This window comes from Octodon degus, unplaced genomic scaffold (assembly GCF_000260255.1).
Source record: "Octodon degus isolate 3935 unplaced genomic scaffold, OctDeg1.0 scaffold00034, whole genome shotgun sequence".
NCBI lineage: Eukaryota > Metazoa > Chordata > Mammalia > Rodentia > Octodontidae > Octodon > Octodon degus.
In genome coordinates, this window is record NW_004524610.1 from 11015382 (window position 1) to 11039935 (window position 24554).

General features: G+C 39.9%; 1 protein-coding gene across 7 annotated transcripts in view; it reads right to left on the reverse strand.

The window, feature by feature from the left end:
• Ptprk (protein tyrosine phosphatase, receptor type K) overlaps positions 1–24554 on the reverse strand; it is a 555880-nt gene that overhangs the window by 417927 nt on the left and 113399 nt on the right. For all 7 annotated transcript variants that reach the window (XM_004630251.3, XM_004630250.2, XM_004630249.2 and 4 more), the window contains exon 2: positions 14494–14616. In XM_004630251.3, the coding sequence (XP_004630308.1) occupies positions 14494–14616 (123 nt within the window). The remainder of the gene's footprint in view (positions 1–14493; positions 14617–24554) is intronic.

A 24554-nucleotide genomic window follows, 5' to 3' on the forward strand; every position in this document is an offset into this window, starting at 1 on the left:
AGAGAGAGAGAGAGAGAGAGAGACAGACAGACAGAGAGACAGACAGAGAGACAGACAGAGAGAAAGAGACAGAGAGAGAGACAGAGAGAGAGACAGAGACAGAGAGAGACAGAGAGAGACAGAGAGAGACAGAGAGACAGACAGACAGACAGACAGACAGACAGACAGACAGACACAGAGACAGAGAGACGGAGAGATCATTATTCCTCATTTGTCGATAGGAGATGGAAGCTCAGCAACGTTAAGTGTCTTGACCAACCCAGAGGCAATCAGGTCTGTATTTTAAATCAAGTTTCTCTGTCATTTTACATACTTCTGCACTATTCTCTTTCATAAAACAACATTCTGGACTAGCAATAATTTCTAAAGTCTCTTTAGATTTAATGAAGATTTATTTTGAACGTATTCAGAGTGTGAAGCCGCAGGGAGGGAAGGGATGGAAAGGGAATGAAGGAAAGGATCAGGATGCATCCCAACTCCATGCAAGGAATGTAAGCATTATGTACTGCAAAAGAAATGCAGACTAATGAAAGTTTTAAGAAGAGTTTACGCTGTTCCTTCTATCAAAATGGTCTACATGATACACTGAGATTGATTATTGGAGGCATACAAACACATGGAAAATTAAGCAAGTATAAGACCTTTTAAACTACATATATGTATGCTCTCTTCTAATAAATTAAGTGTTTCTGTTTTAATGTATAGATCTTCGATCCATTTCTATTTTAGTTTAGTGTATGGTAGGAGACATGGGTCTAGTCTTAGTCTTTAACATGTGGAAAGCCAGTTTTTCATGTTGACTGAGGCAAACATTGTGGAAATCAGTGTGGAGATTCCTCAATAAACTAGGATTAGTGGTCCTATTGACCCAACTATTCCTGTTCTGGGAATCTTCCTGAAAGAATTGAAAACATCATACCACAGCAATATACATGCAGCAATGTTTCTAGCATAGTTTGTAACAGCTTAATCTTGCAAACAGCCCAAATCCCCATCGACCAAGGAATAGCTAAAAAGAAGGTTGAATTTTTTTAAACAGTAAAGTACTCCTCAGTCATATAGATGGACAAACTTGAGCCATTTCTAGGTAAATGGATACAACTTGAGACTACATTCTTAAATGAAACAAGTTGGTCACAATGTGTAAGTATATTGTTTCTTTTGAGTGGGAAGACCAAAATGTATAACAGACACTGTGAAATACAAATAAATAGTTAAAATCACATAAAATGTCGATATACAAAAATTTTGATATATATATACTATATACATATATATTACTCTGACAATATATATTACATATATATAATATATATAATATATTTTCAATTGAGAAGGGACTCGAGAGAAGAACAGAGTAGTATACATATAGTATTATTACAGGTTCTCTCTATGCAGCTCGAACTCATAGTGCTCCTCCTGTTTTTAGCCTCCCCAGCACTGGGATTGCAGTCGTGTGCCACCACGCCCAGACTTAGTTGCCAATGCGGCATGTGCTGAGGATTGAGCCCCCGTTGCTGCGCTTGCCTAAACAGGCACTTAATCCCCTGAGCTATCTCACCAGCCCAAAATGTTGATGTTTTTAAAGCTTCAAGTGTACCATAAATACAGAGCAATCATATAATAAAAATCACAATGCTTTGAAGAAGAGGAAAATGTTTTTCCCTCTTCTTTGTAAGTATACTGTCCATACTATGTTGTATTTTAGTTGTCCATCAGGCATTCTCTTTAAAAATCTAACCCACTGAAATGTTTTTCTCTTGATGGTTTCTTTCATATGAAAAACCCAGAACGCAAACTAAAACAGGTACTAGGAGGTTGAGAGATCTTTTTCAATTCAGAAGGGACTCTCGAGAAGTGGACAGAGTAGCGAAGGGGAAAAGGGGGACGCAGGAACCTCAAGGACAAAGCTGGAAAACAAGCGAGGTATGTGGGAAAGGAGCGACGTGTCAGAAAGGGCGGGTGGAGACTAAAGATGCGCGTGTGCCTGCACCCGCTCAGGCTGCGCACCTAAGCGCGGTCATCTGCTCACACGGCCTGACAAAAACTCTGTCAGCAAATAAATGAAATGGCAAGGAGTGAGAACATTGAGCTGGGGCTGCAGCTCGCTGTGGACGGCATGCCTAGCCAGTGTGGAGCTCTAGATTCCACCCCAGTTCCACAACGTAACAGAACGCCAACTGCTGCCAAACACATTCACACAGAACATCTCATTTTCAGAAAAAGATGGTTGAAAATAATTGGAGCCTTCTATAAACTAAATGATAAAATATCAAGTGTCAGGGAAATTGAATAATTTTATCTTTAAAAAAATTTTAAAATGCAGAAGAAATAAGGCAAAACAAAACTAGATATAAGAAATTGTGAAAAGACTACAGAAATATTTTGCTTTGGAATACGATCCCTGCAAATAATAACTGCTGAAAAGCAGCAATAAACTACATTGAAATACACTTGCAAATTTGGCTTAACTCTGACAAGCTTTTTTATTTAAAGCTTTCTCTGTCAAATATTACAGTAACAACAGACTGGAAACAGGTTTTCTCTCTGCTAAAAAAAGAAAAGAAAAGAAAAGAAAAATCTTACTGTTTTCAGTTCTTTTTTAACATGGGGTATAAATTTCATTTTGTTTTATAGTTTTGAAATGGGGGTCTCTATGTTCTTCACACTGGTCTGAAACTCGTGGGCTCAGGCGACCCTCCTGCCTCAGCCTCTCAAGTAGCTAGGCCTAAGGGGTACAAGCCTACAACATCTCACAGAAAACTGTTCTCAATCCTCTCTTTAATCTGAGGAGGGATACTGCGCCTTTTGAAAACATTTCTTTGTGTACTGCTGATTTTATTATGCCACTCACGATTAATAAAAAATGCAATTTCATTTCATCTGAGTCAGCTTTTAGTTTCTGCTATTTTATTTTAAATATTAAAATTAATCACTCCATTACCGTAATTCATACAATCATAATTATTAATATTCTGCATATTAAAATATTGATATAATTCCTTATCCTTGGGCCTTCTGGGCAGTACTCGGTAATAAATTTTTGAGTCTTTCTTGCATAATAAGACAATAAATTCAGAAAAATGAGAACCTCAAATGTTTCTTCCAAACTCTTCAGACTGCTTATAAACTTTTAGACAAACACGAGGATTCATTTCTTTACCTTATTAAGACCAGACTACTAAAAATTGTTCAATTTGTTTCATATGCTTTACACTGTCTAATTAACTTGGTGCTTTTGTAAGAGTTACATAAGGACAGAAGTTCAATGAACACATTCATTTTCTTCCAGAAAATGTTATTCATAAAAATGTACCTAAGACAATTCACTTTCTTGAAGCACCTCAAGATCTGTGAATACCCTAACTGTGTAGACATTTTTACTATTAGGAAAAACAGTAACAAAATTTGTACAAAATGTTAAGTCCTGGTAAAGTCTTCTTATGTATTTGCTTACACATTTGGAATATAGAATGTGTAATACATGCCCTGTGCAGAGCTGGTACCTGGACATGACACATGTTCATTCTTTTATCACAGCTTTCTCTCTCTCTCTCTCTCTGTCTCTCTCTCTCTCTGTCTCTGTCTGTCTGTCTCTCTGTCTCTCTCTCTCTCTCTCTCTCTCTCTCTCTCTCTGGTTGTTATAGGGTCTCACTGTGCAGCTTGGACACATAGTGATCCTCCTGCCTTTCAGCTTCTCCAGCGCTAGGATTACAGGCCTGTGCCACCACGCCCACCCTCGGTCGCTGGCTTAGAGCACTTGGGAGCGAGGCCAGCATGGCATGTGGTGCCCGTGATCAAACCCCAGCCCCTGCACTTGCCTAAGCAGGTGCTTAGACCGCTGAGATATCTCACCGGCCCTATGTCCTTCTATCTCTTTATCCCCTACCCACTGAGAAAAACTGATCTCCCTACTTTCTTCTACCAATCATTTATTTTGCACTCCATCTAAATTTCTTGTCTCCTGTATGCTGGTATTCTTGGGCATTAAAACTAAATAAACACCACCATTCCGTCATTCAGCAAGTGCCTCCTTCATTTCTGCTACCCAGGTCTGAAGGCTCTACTAGAAGCGACGGGTTCTACACAAGGTACTTTCAAACACGGTTCTCATGTCAAGAAATGGACAAGTGACTTCCGACTGTGGTGGCTTCCTCGGCCCACCTGCAGGACAGGCTGGAGAGCTGATATCCACAGCAGTCAGTTCTTCCCGCATGCAGAGCAAGAGTTACGTCAGCATAAGGCTATGAACTGGCAGACTCGATGGAATTAGGTTATTTGTTGGGAAGATTGTCAGCATATTTTTAATGTTCTATTTTTTTTGACTCGTATATGATAAAGTTCTTTATACTTCATCATTTAACTTCAGTAGCATAGGGTGTGGTTTTTTTAAAACTTTTAATGACATCGTACACAACAGGATGCTTATAATAAGAACCTGTCTTCTTTGTACCAGAACATAATTTGAAAAATCAATTGTACAACCAAATTGTTTGAGTTTTATGGAGCAATATATTTAAGAAGATCTTCCCAAAATGAAAGAACACACACACACACACACACACACACACACAAACCAACACTGTATTTTCGATGTGAAGGCAATGGCAGTCTACAAAGCCCTCACAGTAGCTGGGTCTGTTGCCATATTCCGGCTTCAGAGTCCCCGCCTAACCCAGGAAATCAGAAAGCTGGGCCCAGAGGGAAAGAGGAAGAAAGGTCTCTCCCTGGAGGTCCAGGGAGCCCAGATGAATGTAGGGGATGTAAATGCGAAACAAAGTCAACCACATTTATAAGCACTTTGGGTGAATCACTCCTGATGGAAGTGAACAAATTTTGAGTTTGGTTTCTTAGTTTCAGAATGAAAGCAAAACAGGAAACATTTTGTTTTGTAAACTTTGAAGTAAATGAGGCTACTGAAAGGAGCTACCTAAATTCGATTTGTCCTGCCAAATCGACAGCCAGCGGTTCTCTCCCAGCTCTGGCCACTGCTCACCCACACCTGTGCACACAGGGACAATGACACTGAGCCTCCAGCACCAACCGGCAAGGAGAGGACAGAGTCTTGGTACAGCCCACACCAGGGACTCCTTCCTCCTCCTCCCCACTGTCCAGGGGTCTAGGAGGGGGGTGGGTATGACTGGTCACACAAATAAGGTGATGGATGAATCTGTTCACCACAAAACATCTGTGTGTGTCCCTGTGTATATGTGTGTGTGAGCGAGAGACAGACAGACAGACAGACAGACAGACAGACAGTCACAGAGAGAGAGAGAGAGAGAGAGAGAAATATAGACAAAGCAAAAAAAAGAGAGGGGCCGGAGAGGGAGAAAGAGGCAAGAGGGCCAGAGAGAGACAGAGAAAAAGAGAGAGAGACAGAGAGAGACAGACAGACAGACAGACAGACAGACAGACAGACAGACAGACACAGAGACAGACAGAGAAACAACATAGATAAAAAGCACACATTCCAAATATACTTTTTGAATACCAAACTTGACACTCTAGTTTCCTCTATAGACTGCCACCCTAGGGGTTAGGGTCATTCAGTGGTAAGTACCTGCCTTGAATTTGATACTCCCCTCCACAGGTTTGTGTGTGTGTGCACACGTGCGTGCACGTGCGCGCGTGCACACACACACACACACACAGAATTATCAGGAACTCCTCTGATTAATTTTCACAGTAAGCCTTTAAGAGCACATCAGTTTCTTTCTACTCTGGGTGGTTAGGCAAAGTTTATGAGAGTGAAGGCCTTCCTAAATTGCTTTGTGATATAAATGCATAAAAGATGCTCTTCAAAATATTTCTCAGGGAATAAGCTCCTCTTTAAAGGAGAGAGAAAAAGCTTTCACAACAGTTCTCTTGGTATTAATTGGGTTTGAAAAACAAAGAGTCTTCCAAGATTTTTAAACATTTTTTACACGTAAGGAAAATCTAATAAAAAATTATAACTACATAATTTTCTCACAATTAACTCTATGAGATCCTTACTATCATACCCTTTTTAAGGCATCCCTAACTTATTTCTAACCATTGTGTGTGTGTGTGTGTGTGTGTGTGTGTGTGTGATTTGTCAGGATTTTTCTGGTGTCAGAAAATTAAAAACCTTAGAAATAAAGACAGGACAAAGGCAACAGGGACAAGCTTCTTTTTGGAAAGAAAATGCATAAGGTCATAGGTACATTCAGTCACACTCGGCTCAGGAGAAAGTAACTGTGTTTCTTGGGACTATGTATTGATTTTACTCCATATGCTAAAGGTGATTGTATGTACTCTGAAATCATTCTGCATTCTTATCTCTAACTCATTTAGAACATAAGAAAGTTCTCTAGCACTGACCAATCCCTCCCCCGGCTACATAATACCAGGCTATTCTTCCTCCCAGAGATATACTGGGACATATCTAACTGAGATACATTATGTACCTGAAATATCAGGGGAAACTCGTGTCTCAGCATGCACATTCTGTCCTCTATAATTTTGACGTTCTTCATGCTGCATTTATGTCCATAAGGGTAATAGTCCCCACATTAAAAGCCAGCTCCCATTTAGCGGTTCACCCATCAAATCGTCCATTGCAGCCTCCTGCTCCTTCCCCCTGCACTGCTTCCAATCCTCCCTGTTTTTAATAAGCAGCTCCAATGCGGAAAACTATCTTCCCTATGCTCCGGGATAAAACACCAACAACAGGCACATGATAACACGGTTTGGAAGAGCACATTGAAACCAGCCCATAATTCTTATCCTAAAATACTCTGCTGCAAACACAGTCTCAAAATTATTTTCAAACCTTCGACCTTAAGCTGATTCTTTGAGTGCGCAAGTTTAGCTTCCAACACGCATGCTTTAATGAGACAGTGGATAATATATGTGTTTTTACAGCTTTGCTTAGATGCACATGCAGCAAGCCATCCTCAAATACCTAAAAATAACTCACAGGTAAATCAAAGGAAGGCACAGCCTCTCGCCAGGGAGGCGGAAGCACCATGGGAGCCTTGAAGCTCAGGGACAATTCTAAGCAGGGCGGATCTTGGCCCTCATCTCCCAGGAAGACTACGCAACACTCACCGAGATTCTTCAGACTCTAGGACGAAATGGTCCTTTTGATGAAATGGCAGAAAACGGCACTGTTCTCTAGAGAGTGCATCTGCACAGGCATCCCAAAGTCACGAGAATCTGTCAGCTCAACTACAGTAGCCAAGCTGGTCATTTTGCTGGAAGACTAACTGTGACAATAGAAAGACCTAAATTCAAATTCTGTCCCTCCACAGGTGTACGCAAGTGACTCCACTTAGCTTGGAAACATCACCTATCCTGTCCAGAGAGTAACAGGCCTCAGTACCCTGTCAGGAAGCAGTATCAAAGAGCTTGTGGCTGTAAAATCAGTGTTTCAAACTGTGCTTCAGAACCTTAGGTGTCTAAGTGGTTGGCACAGAAGCCACACCGAGGGAGGCCCTATAGAGGGAGAAGGAGCTAGAGGCCAGAGATAGCAAGCTACAAAGGGAGTAGGTTCTGAGCCCCAGTCGTGCAATGATTTTTACGTATTTGAGGGCTAGGAAGAACTACTTTTCTAATAATATTATGTTGGTTGAAAAATAAGAAACTCTGAACAAACTGTATCTTTCTGATATAATCTTGGGCACCTTCAGGGTCTTCAGAATCTACCTCCCACACCCGTACCTCGAGCTTTCCCCACCTGCTCCTTAACTGTGTGCCCTAAGTCCTTCTCTCAGTCCTTGCTCCTCTGTCCTCTGCCCTCCCTTTTTCCCACTGTCGCTCTGTAGGACCACTGCATGAACTCATTAATCACTTTCAAAGAATTTATTTTTATGTTTTGAGTAATTAAGTACTTAATATATTAAACATTCTTAAAAGATACACACCTAATTTTAATATGCTTATGGCAAATATTAATGAGATGATAAGCCAACATCCTGGCCTAATTTTCCCTGTCCTCTAAAACAGAACTAGCCATATTATTAAGATCTTTCATCACCATACAACATAATAAATTTATGCACATAACTTTATTCTACTACTCTCTCATTTATTTTTATGACAAATATGGTATCAAAAAAATCTGTTAATCTGGTCATGTGAGAATTTAGGCAGTTATAATCTGCAAAAGATAGTATTAGGCAAAGTGGCCCATTAATTTTAGTGAGTGATTGATACTGGGGGGGACCTATAGGTTAGAATTGGTTATGTCAAATATTCACTTAAAATGTCTTCACAAATGTATTCAAATATGTTGCATGATGTACATAACATTTATTTTAGTAAATGTTTCCTACAAAACTGAGAGACTAGTACCATAGAGTAGAAAACTTGGCAGAAATTTTACAGTTGGTTCATGTAGATGCTTCCAATTATGGACATCAATGGTTTATTTAACTTGTACCACACTGCACTATTAAAAGAAAGCCAGGTACAAAACTATTCAGACAGCGCATGGCTCCTATGGAACACAAAAGCACATTGGATCTTACTAAATAAATCTCAGAAGCACACAAGTCTTATTTTAACAACCTGGCTAAGCAACTCAAGCTGAAAATCTTAGAAAACAATAGGCACTTCTACAAGTAACAAATTAATGTGAAGGCACATTTCTTAACGCCATTTTGCCTTTCTCTCTCTTGACTGAATAATCTCACTTGCTTCCTGTTATGGCTGTATGTAGATGACCCCCCAAAGCCTCAGGCATTCTGGGGCTTTTTCTAGAGGCAGCTGAATCTAGAGTGTGTGATGCTGGGATTAAGGGTGTGTGATCAGTAAACCAGTGCACTGACTCGTCGGGCATGGTTCTGGCTACGGGTGTGAATGCTGCAGTGGCCTAGGGCGGGTAGCCTGTATGTGGTATAAGCAACAGCAGCAGTCTCGCCTCTCTGTCCAGTTATGGACTGAGCCCTCTCTGAACTGAGAGCTAAGTAAACCTTTCCCCCTTTCACTTTGGCAGTCTCAGCAATGACAAGAGTAGTAATACACTTCTAGAAGTTTCGCTTGCATCCCAAGACAGGGCAGAATTGAGATGTGCCAGGCCTTTCAGTACTATAGCACCCCTCACTAAATTTTATAAGAGGAGAAAGTCTTCTCACTTCAGTCTCCAGGTTAATTTAATTCCAAAGACTTTTATATTTTACAATATATACAATGTGCACATGTAAAAATAGGAACTCTGCACAGTGATTCACTTTATTAGCAATAAAGTACCAAACTGAAGGTGGAATATAATGTCGTCATAACTTTAAGTACCGTCAAAGGGGTTCTCTAGGGACTCTAAACGAAAATCCAATTAGTTAGTTTATAAAAATGTGTTAAAATGGAAAAGCCGTTTTAATTACAGTGAAAGAGAAACGCACTAAACTGTTAACGTAGATCCCTCCTCTGTGATGTCAAACAGAACACATAGTAAAATGGTCAGCAGAATCTGCTTCACGTGATCCTAAAAGGTGTTTGACAAATAAGGTCACAGACACAGAGGCAGTCGAGATCAAAGAACAATTTCTGGAACCATGGAGCATCTCTCCCTGTGCATCTGTGTTGCTTGTTTATACAACAGATTTTTGGGAAGTAGAAAATTGATATTAATTTGACAAATAGTAGAAGAAGCCAGAAAGAGAAAGAGAATTTTTAAAACCCTTTCTTATACAATCATAATTATATATATATATATATATATCCCAAATAAAAAAGTAATATAATTTGCAAAGAAGTGATATAATTTACAAAGCCTAGTATTGAAAGTATGGACTATTTATTGTTTAAACAGATTACAATTGGAACTCAATATAATACTCATGAAATGGGATGTTTTATTCAATTTTTTTTGTCTTTTTGTTTAGGGAAGGGTTTACAGTGTGTTTAGGGTCTCACTGCTAGATCAGACTCGTAGTGGTCTACCTGTGCTCAGCCTCCCAAGTGCTGGAATTACAGGGGCGCACCATCACACCCAGTCTCAACGGCTGTCTCAGCATACTCCGGGGGCGGGGCTGGCACTGCAGGTCCAGGGATTGAGCCCTAGGCCCCTGGGCCTGCTTTTGGCTGGCCCCTTCAATGTTTTAATGCAAGAAAAAAAACATTATTTAAACATAGACCAGCCAGGGAGATATAGGTCAGTGGAATAAGTGCATGCCTGGCAAGTGCAAGGTCCAGAGTTTGATCACTGATACCACAAAAGAAAAAATATATATATTTCAAAGCTTCCAACTGAGAAGTTTGCCTCGTGAAATCAAAAGTGTACGACCATGGCATACACTGAGGAGAATACTGTGGTCTGGTTTGATTGAAAGGTCATATAAAAGCGATGCGTGAACATCAGCAATTGAGATACATACAAATGAGAACCATGGGGCGCACGGGGAAAAGTTAACAGTTCCGAGGCAGTTAGCCAAATATTCCCAAAACAGATGAATGTTTTGTAGAGCTAGCCAGAATGGGGAGACCTGGTGGGTGGATGGACAGATAAAGCAAAATGTAAGCGAGGTGAGGAAACACAGATACCCCAGACAGCAAAGACCACATAACATGCGTGCATGTGGGGAAAAGGGTTCAGCGTTCTTGAAAACCAGAGTTGATCCCATTGGAAGTTTCCTACTGCATATCTTTTATTGTAATCTATAACATTTCAATTATTGTTGTGGTTTGCCAATAGTAACCTTGTGAGTAGTTGTTTCATTGCTTTTTTGTCACTTTTTATTAACTTATAAGAAGCACAGAAAAGTGCATCACTCAGCATCTGATGGCTCAGTGATTTTTTTACAGGCTATAAAAGCACCAAGCAGATCAATAAGCGGATTCCGACCAGTACCCAGGAGCCTGCTGTCCCCCACTCCAGCCTCTCCCCCAGGCCCTAGGTTCCCTGGCTTCCAAGTCCTCAATGAGTCTGCCTGCTGTAGGAGTTTATGCAAGTAGATACAGTAACACTCTCCTGTCCATTTTCATTCCCTCAAAATTCTAAAATTCATTCAGATCACTGTGCACAGCAACGTCTGTTCCCTTACACTGTTTTGGAAGGCTGTGTTGTATAAATTCCCCATTCAGTCACCCACTGCAATGATAGGAATTCGGACTCTTCAGGTCTGTGACTGTTACAAATGCTAGTGAGGTGAGCCCCACTGCCCACGTGCTTTGGTGGCTCTGCACACCACATTCTGCTGGGCTGGTGCTCCCCAAGGGATCTGCTGCTCACGAGACTGCACGAAGTGGTCAGCCAGACTGACGCGGTGGTAGTCGTGCACGGGTTTCTCTTGACTCACTTCTTGCCATTGAGTGTGTAACAGTTCCTGGTTGTGGCTTTTAATTTGCACATCACTAAGGATTACTTTAAATACACAGCTATGGTATCATGATTGGGCACCACAAGTATTGCCTTCCGAAGTACTCTCACTCTTTTGAGTGGCATTTTTTAAAGTAGCAGGCCCATTAGCCATTATCATCACCACCATCATCATCGAACAAAAATAGTGTTTGGGGCTACGTTCAGCAATTTTTATAGTGCTGTATGTTCTCATGAGGGAAAGTTATTTTATTCCTTAATGCTTCACTTCTGCCCATCTTCATTCTTTTATTCTAAACTATTTATTTCCCTATTTCTTTTATACCTCTGAATACCAGTCAAAAGAAATAAATAAATAAACATACGTCAGTTAACAATGTTCAGTTATCACCCAGAGCGAACATTCTGTTTGCATTAGAGAGTTCACGTCCATTATTTTTCTTTGCTTTAAGTCTTTTTAATTATTTATTATTTGGTACAGGGTCTCACTATGAAGCTCGGAATCATAGTGATCCTCCTGCCTCAACCTTCCTAGAGCTGAGATTACAGGCGATCACCACTAACACCTGGTTTTGGGGGGCAATATAGCTTGGGGCTGGCACAACATGCAGTACCAGGGATGAAACCCAGGTTCTTGCACTTGCCAGGCAGGCACTTAGACCACCAAGCTATCTCCCTCCCCCATCCCAAGATCTCACTTCTTATGATACAGCAATCAAAGACTAGGAATTCTTTGGGGTTTTTTGTTTGTATTCTAAATAGACAAAAAAGTAAACATCGCCTGCCCTTTTATTTGAAAAAGAAAGCATTCCTTATAAAAGTGTAACATAATAAATGTAAACATTTTGTGTTGCTAATTTATGGGAAGGTTATGTTCACTCAGCACTTTACAGGGTCATCGCAAGGAAATGGAAAAACCAGCATCACCTGCAGAAAGAGAAAAAGGAAGAAGCTACGTGTAGTGCTTCCTCCCACTTCTCTTCAGATTAAACACAGTTACATTCAGCAAAAATAAAGCACGGTGACCTTTCTCCCTCCTCTGCCTGATTAATTACTTAATGCCCTATTAATTGGAAAGGGTGGATGAATTTCAAACACTTCCATTTTCTGTGCATATCATCTTTTACTGTAAGCACCGACGAAGCTGTACATCAAAAGTGAGCAGACAAGGTCATCAGAGCCGAGGCCCTTCAGCTATTCATTACCCACTACCAATGGTAATTAACAATGGTAACATTTCCATAAATCAATGTCGTTCTGATTATCCTCTGATGATAAACAGTCAAAATATGTGCATCCCGGCTCAATCTCTTTAATTTCACACGAAAAATTCAGTCTAAATATACTGCCGAGAAAAATCTGTGTAAAAATGTTACAGTTTCTTTAATTAAGATGCACCAGGGAAATAAGGTTATGTACCTCTGAAAGAAAAATAGAAACCTATGCACAAAACTAAATGGATCTGCTGACAGTGTAAGGGTCAAACATAAGAAGCAAAGGCTGTCAAGCACAAAAGTACCAATTTATTCTTCTGCAAAGGAAATTAAAGTGCAGCCCATCCTCAGAAATAACCATTTGTGTAGTCAGCCAAGAAAGGGACAATTCAGAAAAAAAAGTAAATTTAATTCATGTACACATCAGAGCACAAACTGATGAAAAGAAAACCTTTCCAATCCACGTTTACTACTGTAATTTGTAGCCCAGAACTTGGAAATGAATGTCTTAGATCTCAATTGCTTTGAGCATTGGTGACGTTTTTGTTTATTGTTGATGCTTTTTCTTTCTGAAGTCATATTAATTAGCAAAATCAAGGATGCTATTGGTTATATTTATTTTTGAGACAACATGAAGATTGACATTTTAATTTCTAATGGTTAGTTCTAAAATTGTCTTTTATTTGTGCTCAGTTTAGGAAGGACTTTCTGAATTTGTAGAAAAATTATCCGTAATTTTATGTCATCAAAATGAAACACTAAAATACATTATAAAACATAATCTTTAGTATGACAAACTCAGTATAACAATTATATAATTTTGCATTCTAACAATGTTCGTAAATCTTATCAATGATATGATTATACGTTCTAATAACATAATTCATAAAGCTTTTTTGGCTCTATATAATATAGTTGTATTCTTAATTTATTTGTTTGTTAGTTTCATTCCAAACACTGGAAGGAAAAGTTGGTTCTCTTTAGTATTGCATTTAAAATTTCTATTTACATTTTTAATTTTTACTATTTAAGTTATTGTAAAACACAGTAATCAGATTAGTTCCAAACTAATACATAGGATACCACAGAGTAGCCCAATGTTATATAAAATGGCACATATATATTGATATGTTAGTTTTTTTTCACCAGAGAAAATATAAATCACAGTATTATAAGCAATCAGAACATGTATTTACTTATAAAATCCAAAGCCAAAGGTAAGACAAGCACTACACGAGGACCTGTTCATTAACAGGTCCTGGCCCTGATTGTGAATAATTCTCCTTTTGATAATTCATCTTCCAACACCTTTCCTCCTAGGCATGGCCAAGCCAACAACCAGTGGGAGAAGAGACCACGAAACAGAAATCCTTCTCTCAGCCTTTTTGGATCAAACATGTGTCACGTAATTAAGTAGACACCAAATGAGTTAATGTAGTGTTTCAGGTGTTTAAAATAGATTTATTTCTTCTATTCTGAAGATTTCTTTTGGTCATCATTTCCATTTTTTACTAAGTAGAAAGAAAACCACTAACATGTAATGCATGATTATAAAATGCAAAGTCTGCAGTAACTACAGTACAGCGAGGATTCTTGAAAAACACGAGATAGAAAGTTACCAAAGGGCTGGCCAGACAGCTCACCTGACTAAAGCACCAGCATCTGATCCTTGGCCTTTCACACCGGCCCCACACCCAGGGCACACTGAGATGGCAGTTGACTCTGGGCGTGTGCTGAAAACAGAAGGCTCACTAGGAGTCTGAGCTACATAGTGAGACCCTGTACACCCTGTACACCCTGTACTGAGTACAAAAAAAAAAAAAAAAAAAAGTTACCAAGACAGAGACCAAGAGCCCTTTAAGACTCTTAGTTGTAATAAGAGCACAACAAATCAGTTAATTCTAACCTATCATTACAATATATGTTACAGTCTCTATAATAATAAAAGGCAAACTTTTATGAAGCTGTTCCCCCCAAAGTGGGGAAGGTAAGACTTCTCACCTTGGGGCATTTCTGGCGGTAGGTAATGGGGCTCCTGGGCGCTGACATGGACCCACTCGAAGTCGTCGTAGAGATCCTGGTGGTAATCACATGCCCCCGGCCCGTCCTCAAAGGTGCAGCCGCCTATGAAGGAAAAAGAGGACCATTGTTATCTTCAAAATGTGTTCTCAGAAAACAGGGACAACACTGGTGAAGCACATGTGGTATTTAAAAAATGATTCTAACAAGCAATGGTATTTCTGTTTATCATTATTCTGTTTAAATTTTCACATAAAAAGAAATACCTATCCACATATTCTGTTTGAGTAAGAAACCTGTTTGAGCCGCAGAAGGAAGGCTGAAGCACTGATGCTGAATTATGAAAAAAGGAGCAGAAATGCAGATGTGAGGCTTTCCTTAAAAAATATATAAAGCACCCAGAACTGAAAGACGTTAGCCATTTTATTGGAGAGAAGAACACAAAGAATAAAATCAGCTTTGTAATTTTATTTCCAAAAAATGAAGATACTGCTCACCTCTTAAAACATCCGTTGCCTTGTGTTATGGTTTGTGTGGTTGACTCCCCCATCCCCCAAAAGCCTCATGCAATTATTGGGTGGAATTCTAGAGTTTGAGATTAACTCATGATCCACTGAGATTACAGGTGTGAGTGCTGCTGGGCTTATGGGTGTGAGTGCTACACCCAGCCTGGGGCAGACAGCCTGAACCTGACAGAAGAGAGACAGAAAGTCTTGCTCTCTGCAGCCATCGTTGTTGCTACTGCTCCAATTTGCTCTTGCCTTTTTGCTGTTTTCTGCCACCATGAATAGCTACGCTCTACCATGTGCCACTCTGGCTTGGAGCCAGCTGAGTACGGACTGGAACCTCCACCAACTGTGCGCTAAATAAACCTTTCTTTCCTTCACTTTAGGAGAAGGGTATTTGTCCCAGCAGCAAGAGAAGAGTAACTGAGACACCTTGAAAGGATCTAGGAAATCTACACGGGGCAACAAATAAAACCCAGAACTGTATAGGGTCCAAAGTGTTGGAAGTCTGTGATACGTTCTTACATACTTTATTTTTTATTAAGTTTACTGGCGCACTATAGGTACACATAAAGATCATAAGGGTCACTTTAGGTGTACATAATGATGCACCAGAGGGAATGTGTACCACTTAGGACACTTCCACAGAGATATGATTTACGCACAGAATCAATCAAATTAGACTAACCACACCACTCTACTTCATGTAATAATCTCTTTGATAAAATGGAAATAGCATTTTCTTCTTTCTCCATCAGTCTTTTTTTTTTTTTTTTTTTCGTGGCTTTATTTTCAGAAGTAATTATATGGCAGATGCAGAATGATTCTGTTTGCTTCTTAGCTCCTAGGTACAGGCACACCTAAGTTAAAGTATTTAGTTTGTTCAAATCATGGCAATAAGAACTTGCGTGTGTATCTGATCTTGAAAGAAAATGGATTGCAACTAATGAAAACCCAGCAGTGGCTTTAATGAGAAAAACCAATAACCTGTCTTCCTCTCAAGTAGCTTATTTGCTTAGTTTCCATGGGGATCTGAGTGGAGAAACTCGATGGATTCTCTGCAATAACAAGCAAAAGGGTGGCAAACTTTGGGCCTTGACATTTTTGTCACTCTCAGCATCAAAAGTTTGTGAGTCTGAGCATGAGTGAATGTCATACTCTGTCCAATGACAGAAAGAGGCTGGTGTCAACTCAAAACAATGCAGCAGAGATGTCCAGAAGACAAATAGCCCTAAAATCTTTCAGAAGCAAAAATATACATTCTTTAATCCCTATTAGGACTACAGAGCTCCTTTAAAAAAAAAAAAAAAACCAAAGTTTAGCAGCTAGAAAACTTAAGATTGTTTTTATATTTGTTTAAAATAACCTTTTTATAGATGTGCTTAAGAAAAGATTTCTTTATTTAAAAATAATGAGAAGAAGCTGGTAGGAAATGCATAGCAAGGGAGGTTCTTCTCAAAAATATAATTTGCTATCACAACCCTAAAATGACCTTCTGCTTTATAACACATGCCTTTGGGGCTCCTGTGACTCCTAATCCTGATGTGAGTGTACTCTGTGTACAAATGTAAACCACAGTGGACTCACAAGGACTCGTTTAGGAAGCAAACAGGTCTGAATTGCTGTCCTTCAAATCCACTGCTAATTTTAGACGGTAGGATTCTGATTAGCAATAAAAACAAAGAGCAACTGTACAGAATAAGAGGGTTAAGGTCACGTATCAAAGCCACATCAGAAACATCGTGTCAAAAGAGCCTTGAAAATCATTAGTGTGCTACTTGACTTGAGTGGTAAAAAATAAAATTAGAAGGTGAATTTTAAGTACCAGTTTATAATATGTTCCAATTCAAGAGATGCCATGTATGTATTTACAGCACATGTACCACCTTCATAAATCATTGGTAAAATATGTTTACAAATACTTCTTTAAGCAATCTTGAATTTCAAGGTAAAGACATACAGTATAGTAGATAAAATGATAAAAAAATACAAAAATGAATAATACTGGGCTGATGGAAGATACAATGTAGGGCTGGTAAAACAGCTCAGTGGTCTAAAGTGCCTGGTTAGGCAAGCTTAGGCAAGCATGCAGGGACTGCGGTTGATTCCCAGCACTATATGCCAGGCCAGCCCCACCCCCAGGGTGGGCTAAGAAAGAAGGAATTATTATAAGAGATGACTGTATGATCAAAATCCCCAAACAACACAGAATTATTGGCACCTTCAACAGCATTAGTTATGAAAGACTTCACTGCTATTTTGAGACCATAATGTTAAGTGACATAAAACAGACACACAAGCTTCCATACTGTGTGGTTTGCATTATAATGTGAAACCCAAAGTTAAATATGGAGCAAAATGCAAGAAACAGGTAGATAGGTGTTCTGCAAGAGGTAAGGGGACCAAGAAACGGGACATGTGGAGAGGAAGGGGTGAGGACAGAAGGTTAAACTGCTGTGTACACACACACACACACACACACACACACACCCCTTTGAGGCATGTAATCATTACATACTGCATGCTTGTGCAGTATGTAATGATTACAAACAACAACAACAACAATAACAAAATCTAAAGCAGGACATGCCAAGAGAAGCCAGAATAAAAACAGCTTTGCTACCGAGGGAGGGACAAGAGCAAAGGCGCCCGGGCCAAAAGAGCACAGCACGTGAGGGAACCTCAGTAATACCACACCAGGACTGAGAGATGCAAGAAACAGAAAAGGCAGAAACTAAACCAGTTGCCAAGTACTTTAAATTCTATCAAATAGATTAGATTTCTTTTTTCTTCAGTTCTCTTAAAACCATGAAAAGATGTTAATCAAGAGAATGATACAATTCGAGCTAATCAAACAATTATGCTAGCCCTAGCTGCCATGTAAACAGAAAGTGGACAGGAGAAATACATACTGTAACACAATTCTGTTATATACTATTCCTGTTCATTATTTAAGTTCCGCTAGAAGGTCTAAACACAGTCTTCTATGATACATGGTCCTCTCTACGTGGGTCCCGAAATATAGTATTAAATTCTATTGAAAAGAGAGCTCTCATCACAAGGCTTTAATTCATCATGAGCTTTATGTTTCACTAAGACAGAAGACAGAACAGAGTCAGCAAAACTGAGTTGGGGTTCATGGAACTCACTTAGGCGGGGCTGGGGGGATTCTAAGGAATCAGCTTTGCTCTTCAGTTACGTTCGCCACTGGTGAGGAAGCTACAGCAGAGCAGCTGCAAGTCAAGGCAGAGAAACAAGCGCCATACTGCTTGACCTTTGACCTAGAACTATCTTCAAAATATGTAACAAAGATACCATATTTCACACAAAAAAATTAAAAGAACAAAACAAGAACTTGCTACTGCGTATCTTAAATTTAGTGCTACTTACAATCTGTGTAAGTACTGTTTATTCTCAGAAAAAAAAAAAGTCTTACTGGAGAAAAAAAAAAAAAAAACAGAAAATGATGCTTTCAAATACAATTTAATTTCCTCTGATATAAACTGAGATACTGTAATACACTGTTTTTTTTTAACTCTACACTTCCAGAAAGTTTGAAGGTGCAAAATATGAACTGATACACCAGATCAATATTTGGGTAGTTTATATTCACTTTGAGGACAAGCAACCCTTTTTTTTTTTTTTTTTTTTTTTTTGGCCTTTTTGAGACAAGGTCTCGCTGTGTAGTTCAGACTGTCCTTGAGCTCGCTTTGCAGCCCAGCCCTGGTCTCGAACTTGTAATGATGTTCCAGTCTCAGCCTCCTGAGTGCTGGGAAGCAACACCTTCTCTCAACTTAAGTACTTAAATTAAAATCTGAAGGTCATCCAAAGAAACACAAACAAGTAATTGCTTCAAAGGCACAAGGATGAGTCAGTGATCATAATATATAGTATTTAATTCAAAACCAAAGAAGATATGCTAGAAGAAAACTAAGAAAATTTATGAGTAACACTTCATTATTATCAATTCAGAACCAGAAGAAAATCCTCTTTGGTAGATGTAGTGCATTACTATATGGAAATAATATCTGAGCCTAGATTTTACATACAGGAAAAGGAACTTGTGATACATTTGTAGAAATCCAGACCATCATTTATTGATTGATAGAAATAGCACATAATGAGGTAAGAAGAATTGCAAACACATCATTAATAATCTAATTGTTCTTCCCTAGAGTTCCACTTCTTGCCAAGATTGTATCTGTAATAAGTGTAAATATATATAATGTATATATAATGTATATATATATAATGTGTAAAAATACATCATATATATTATATATGATATATATTCCAAAATTACTGTCCAATTGTCTATGATTCAAAGCAAATCTGTTTTGACTGATTAATCATCCACCAATAAGACTGAATTAACCAAAATGATTAACATGTCTAATTTCACACTCCTCGGCAGAGAGGTAATATTAAAATCTCCTGCACCTCAATTAATACGTGTGCAGGAGTGTTAAGGAATTTGCACACATCCCCCACCAAGGGAGCAGAGCCAGAACGGGTCAGCATGGAGTGACGGCTCAGTACACACGCAGCTTTGCTCTGAGCCTCTGTCTCCTCCCTAGGAAGATCAAGACAGCAGCAGTTACAGTGCAGTGCTGTGAGGATCAGGCAGAATGGACGCAAAGCTCCTTGTGCACAGTGAGGCTTTCACTCCGCACCCTTGCTGTTTCTACATCACACTTCTCCCAGGTTCATCCCATGTACACACTGTGCTGCTTCCAGGCTGGGCACAGGCACATCACAAGTGAAAGAGAAAGGTGGTTTTCGTCTCACTCAGCCAGGTAGACTAGAGAGGACTTTACCTGTTTGGGGTTGGATCTAAAACATCTCCCAAAAGACTCAAGTGTTGGGGTGAGGGTTTTGGAAAGCGATTTGCTCCTAAGGGTTCCCTACTGCTTCAGTGGATGAGTTCATTCAAACCTGGATGGTGCTAGTGAGAGGAGGACCTAGTTGAAGGGGTGCCCTTGGGTGTGGCCCGCCCTCCATCCCCCACTTGCTGTGTGCTACACTTGGGCAGCTTTGCTCTCCCACACCCTCCTCGCCACAGGCTCAGATACAAAGCGGCCACCAACCTTGGACAGAAATCTCTGAAATCGTGACCCAGAACAAGCCTTTTTTTCTTTATATTGATTTTATCAGAGCAGAGAAAAGCTGAATCGCACAATACCAAAGCTAGTTTTCCCAAACACACCATGTCTTCAAACAGGAAGAACATTCTTTTAGATCATGAGTTGGCAAGCTGTAATAGGTACAATGCCAGCCTGCAAGAAAGTAGCCACACAAAGTGCTTAACTGACTGCAGGCACCGCTGCATTTGAATAGAACTGTAGCCTGGACCCCAGGGTGGAGGAAAGCTATGGGCCATGAATCACCAACTCCTGCTCTAATCCCTATCCTCTTAAGAATTGTTTTAAACTGTGGGTGGAAAATATTCTGGTTTACAGCTTAAAGTAGGATCTTTGGTTTGTGCATCAGCAGCACACATGAGAAACTATGAGGGACCAGTCCAAGGTCCTTTCATCTGGAGGCTTCAAGTGTGTGGAGGTCACACTTGAAACAGCTTATCCTGTGGCCCTGCATGGACATCCATGAGTGCAGGCAAACCCTCTCCCACTGTGCGTCACACATCTCAGTTTCGTACTAGAAAGGAAATAAAATAGAATTGGGAAAATCGGGGAAACAGATTTTAGAAGAATTTAGGCCAGCAATCTTGGGTCTCAAATATACGTGACCACGCGTCCACTGCGGAAGGAACTCAGAAGAGAGCTGCGAGCGATCTGAGATGAGCTGTGTAATGTTCAGGTCTCAGGCACAAGTTGAAAGCCAAAAGTAAGACTGAGATGTAGACAGCCCTGGTGGTGTGTATGTGACGCTGTCCAACCTTGTTACGGAGCTACTGGGTGATTACATGCCAAATAGCTTTAGAAATAATTTCACAAATGAAAAGAGGTATATTAAAATGTAAAGAAAACATATTTTTAAAAAGTACTTCACAGCGCAAAAAGTGAAAGTTGTTCATAGCCACAGACCAAGAAAACATCAAAGCCATGATCTGATCCTAGGCCCTGTGAGTTCTTCACTCTTAATCATGAATCCAAAAAGTTCTCCAAAATAATGCCAGAGCAGACATTCACAGCATAGTACCTACACAGTAGAGCTTCCATCAATACACCAGGCTTCAATATGGAATCCTGTGGAGAGACCCTTCCGGTCCACCCAGCTGGTACCCCTGGTGACTGCCGCCTTATGGGATCAAATGCAATAAACTTTGGACTACACCGTACATCAGGGTCTCTCTGGCATCCCTGACAGCACAAATCAAAAAAAAAGGCTTTAAGAAATAAGGTTTCAGAAGCCTTGTGACTGCTGATATAAGCAAATCACTTTATTTGAATTGTGTGACACAGGCTGAAAAAGCATTCAAACAATTATACTTTTTAAGTTAAGAGCAATTTTTTTCCTGATCGTTTTTGCTGCTGTCCTCATGCTAACTGATGATAAAAAACCAGGAGTTTTCCCCAAGTTCGTCAGTGGAAGCATACAGACACACTTCTTTTGCTATCTTTTTTAATCCTTCTATTTCAGTAAAATCTAATGTTTTCCACTTAGAGTTAGAACACAATATAGAAGGACTCAGTGAACAAAGTAATTGAGAGTAAATGTAGTGAGAAGTACAATTCTCAAGTGAAGCCGTATTTACATTTTGGTAAAATTGGAAGTCACCCGAGCTCGCACTTAAGCCCTTCTTTGTCTTGCTTCTCTTGTAGGGGTTTCTGGTAGACTCTGTCTGCTGCCGCCACTGAGACCAACTTGGCTTATGTCAGCCATTGCTGCTGCTGAGCAACATGGGTGATGTCACTTCTCACTCCTGAAGGGAGCTCAGCACAATGCTGGAGTCATGGAAAACACAGGCAGGTCTGAAGTCCCTCCTGCAGGGAGGAGACCTGCTAGGATGCTTTAGATTGAAAGTGTTGGACCAGATTTTTGATTGGCAAAGGCCTCATTAAATAAGCTCAATTACATTTTAAGAAGACCAAAAATTCAGATTAGGTACCTCCAGGAACGAGATGGCCTACTACTTTAGGTGAATAATGGAAATGTGCCTCAAAAGAAGAACCTTTATCTTTTATCTTTTTCTATTTTTCATTAATAGGAAAGCCTTTTGCTATCAGGCTTTTCTATAATTAGTTAATGTAAAAGTATATAGGCCAATGTTTGGATTCCTTAGCGTTCTGAAAATACATCCTTAAGAGTAGAGAGTGAAGAGTCATTTCTCTTCCATTAGAGTGCACCATTAAAGACTACTTTGGCCTTGTTCTTTGTCCACAAAAAAACAAGGCACTTGAATAAGAAATCTGAATCACAGCAACTTTCTCTTCTCAGTTCTTGCTCAGGAAAAGGGCAGCCATTACAATTAAGCAGAAAGACTATGTAAAAGAACAATTTCTCAAGCAGCAGAAAGCACACTACACAGACACATAAGGGCCACATAAGCCCCTGGTCATTCCAACCTAATAGAACACTCCAGTGGTAGGGTGCGGACCACATTTTGTATTGATCCTCACCAAGACTACGGTTTGCCTGGTCTTCATTTCTCCTTCCTAGGAAACAATTTGGCTTCACCTCCCCATCTCAGCTTCCAGTGGCTACCAAGTCATGAGGTGCCAATTAATTTGAAAATCTCTCCACATTATCCAATGGTATTAGAAGCTAAGCTGCACATTTAAGTGATCGTTAAGCTAGGATTTTCGTTCTATATTTGTGTGAAATTTTAAATGTAAAGTGATCAATGATTTCAAGGATTAGAAAAGAGAAGATAAGTTTACAGTAATACCCATCACTCCCGGGTCTCTGCAACCAGCGCAGCAGCCAAGTGATAATACATTCAGATACATGTCGGAAATAGATTCCACCCTGACTCCTTCCCCTGAAGAACTCCTGAGACATAAAATACCAGAGCCTAGCGATTCTATACTATGATATTCTTAAAAATCTGATTTTCACCTTCATTAGCACTTCCTAGAAAATAACACAACAACAGCAAAAAATAAAAATAAAAAAAAATTTTAAAAAAGATTCAGTGTGGAAAAGCTATCTGAGACTGGAAGAATGTTGGACAAGAGATAAGAGCTTAACTTTCCTTTGTTCCAAACTCCCGCCAGTCAAGATTTTGTGGTTCTTAAGAATGAGCACATGAAAATATCTACAGAATTGAAATAGCCTCCTGATCTCACCAAGTGAGGAAACCCCCTTATTCAGCATTCATTAATTATCTGCCCACTTTTTACTCGAAAATGTAATGGCCAATTGTAAGTCTATCAAATTTAAGGTTTACTAAAAAAGGCAAACACCTTTTTTTCACAATGTGACATAAAAATCTGGACTTTTTTAATTTCCTAGTACCAAGGAGAAGCTGGCAAATAATAGATCTGAATAATAGGTGAAAACGGCAGCACTGCCGGCAGCATCGGAGGCGCGGCACCTCTGTCCGGCCGGGTAGTCTTCCTGCATCAGCTCTCTTCTGAAGCCACAGCTTGTGCTTTGGAACTTCCCAGCCTCTAGTGACAGGTGAAATAAAATACACATACAACTTGCTGCTCTAAGGGCTATTCTGGTAAAAAGTTATTCTTTTTGAAAACTGCTTATTGTGTCTCCCCGAAAAAAAAAAACTTAGGAAATTCTCTCATCTTCATTAATTTTACAAAAGCAAACTGTTTCCAAAATGAGGGGTTTGTCCATAACAGTTTCCGAAAGTCAATGGGATTGATGCTACACAGGGATGAGCAAAGCAGAGGAGTACCACCACCAGCAAAGCTCGCCTTGCCTGGCTTTCTCTCCTCTGTCAGGCCTGGGTAGGGCTGCACCACTGAATTACAGCCCAGCCTGCACCTACTTTCCCTGTGGGAACCACGACTAGTGGACAGTTCAGATAACCGTATGGCACGAAGCCTTTCACGAACTTCTCTAGAGAATGGATAGCCACAAGAAGAGCAGCTGTGGTACTACACATGTGGTACCTGTGTGCCACGGAGGGAGAGCTACCCAGAAGAATGAAAAGGGAAAGGATGGAACTCTCAATGGTGAAGAAGCATGAGCTGAAGGCTAAGTTCTTGAATGGCTAAAGGAGTGGCCACCTGAGACAGACATACCTGACACTGGCCTACCTACACTGATAGCTCAGTCTGGGTGGCAAAGCTGTAATTCATAAATAACTGCTGAGTTTGTAATGACATACAGCTGTGTTCCTTTTGGAACTGTGCGTATTCCTAGCGCTCTGGGAGGCAGAGTCCAGACAGACCTAAGTTTGAACCCATCCTAGCTATTTATTGAGACCATCTCAAAACAAAAAAGGTAGCTGCTGTGGCTCAGTGTGGAGGCTCTGTGTTCAATCCCCAGTATTGAAAAGCAAACAAAAGAACTGCTAGCAGAAGGCAAATAAATAAGAGGTACTTTGATTCTTGCTCAATCAATTTTAGCCTCCCACCGGTAAAGGACTATCTCTAGAAGGAAATGCATGAGATT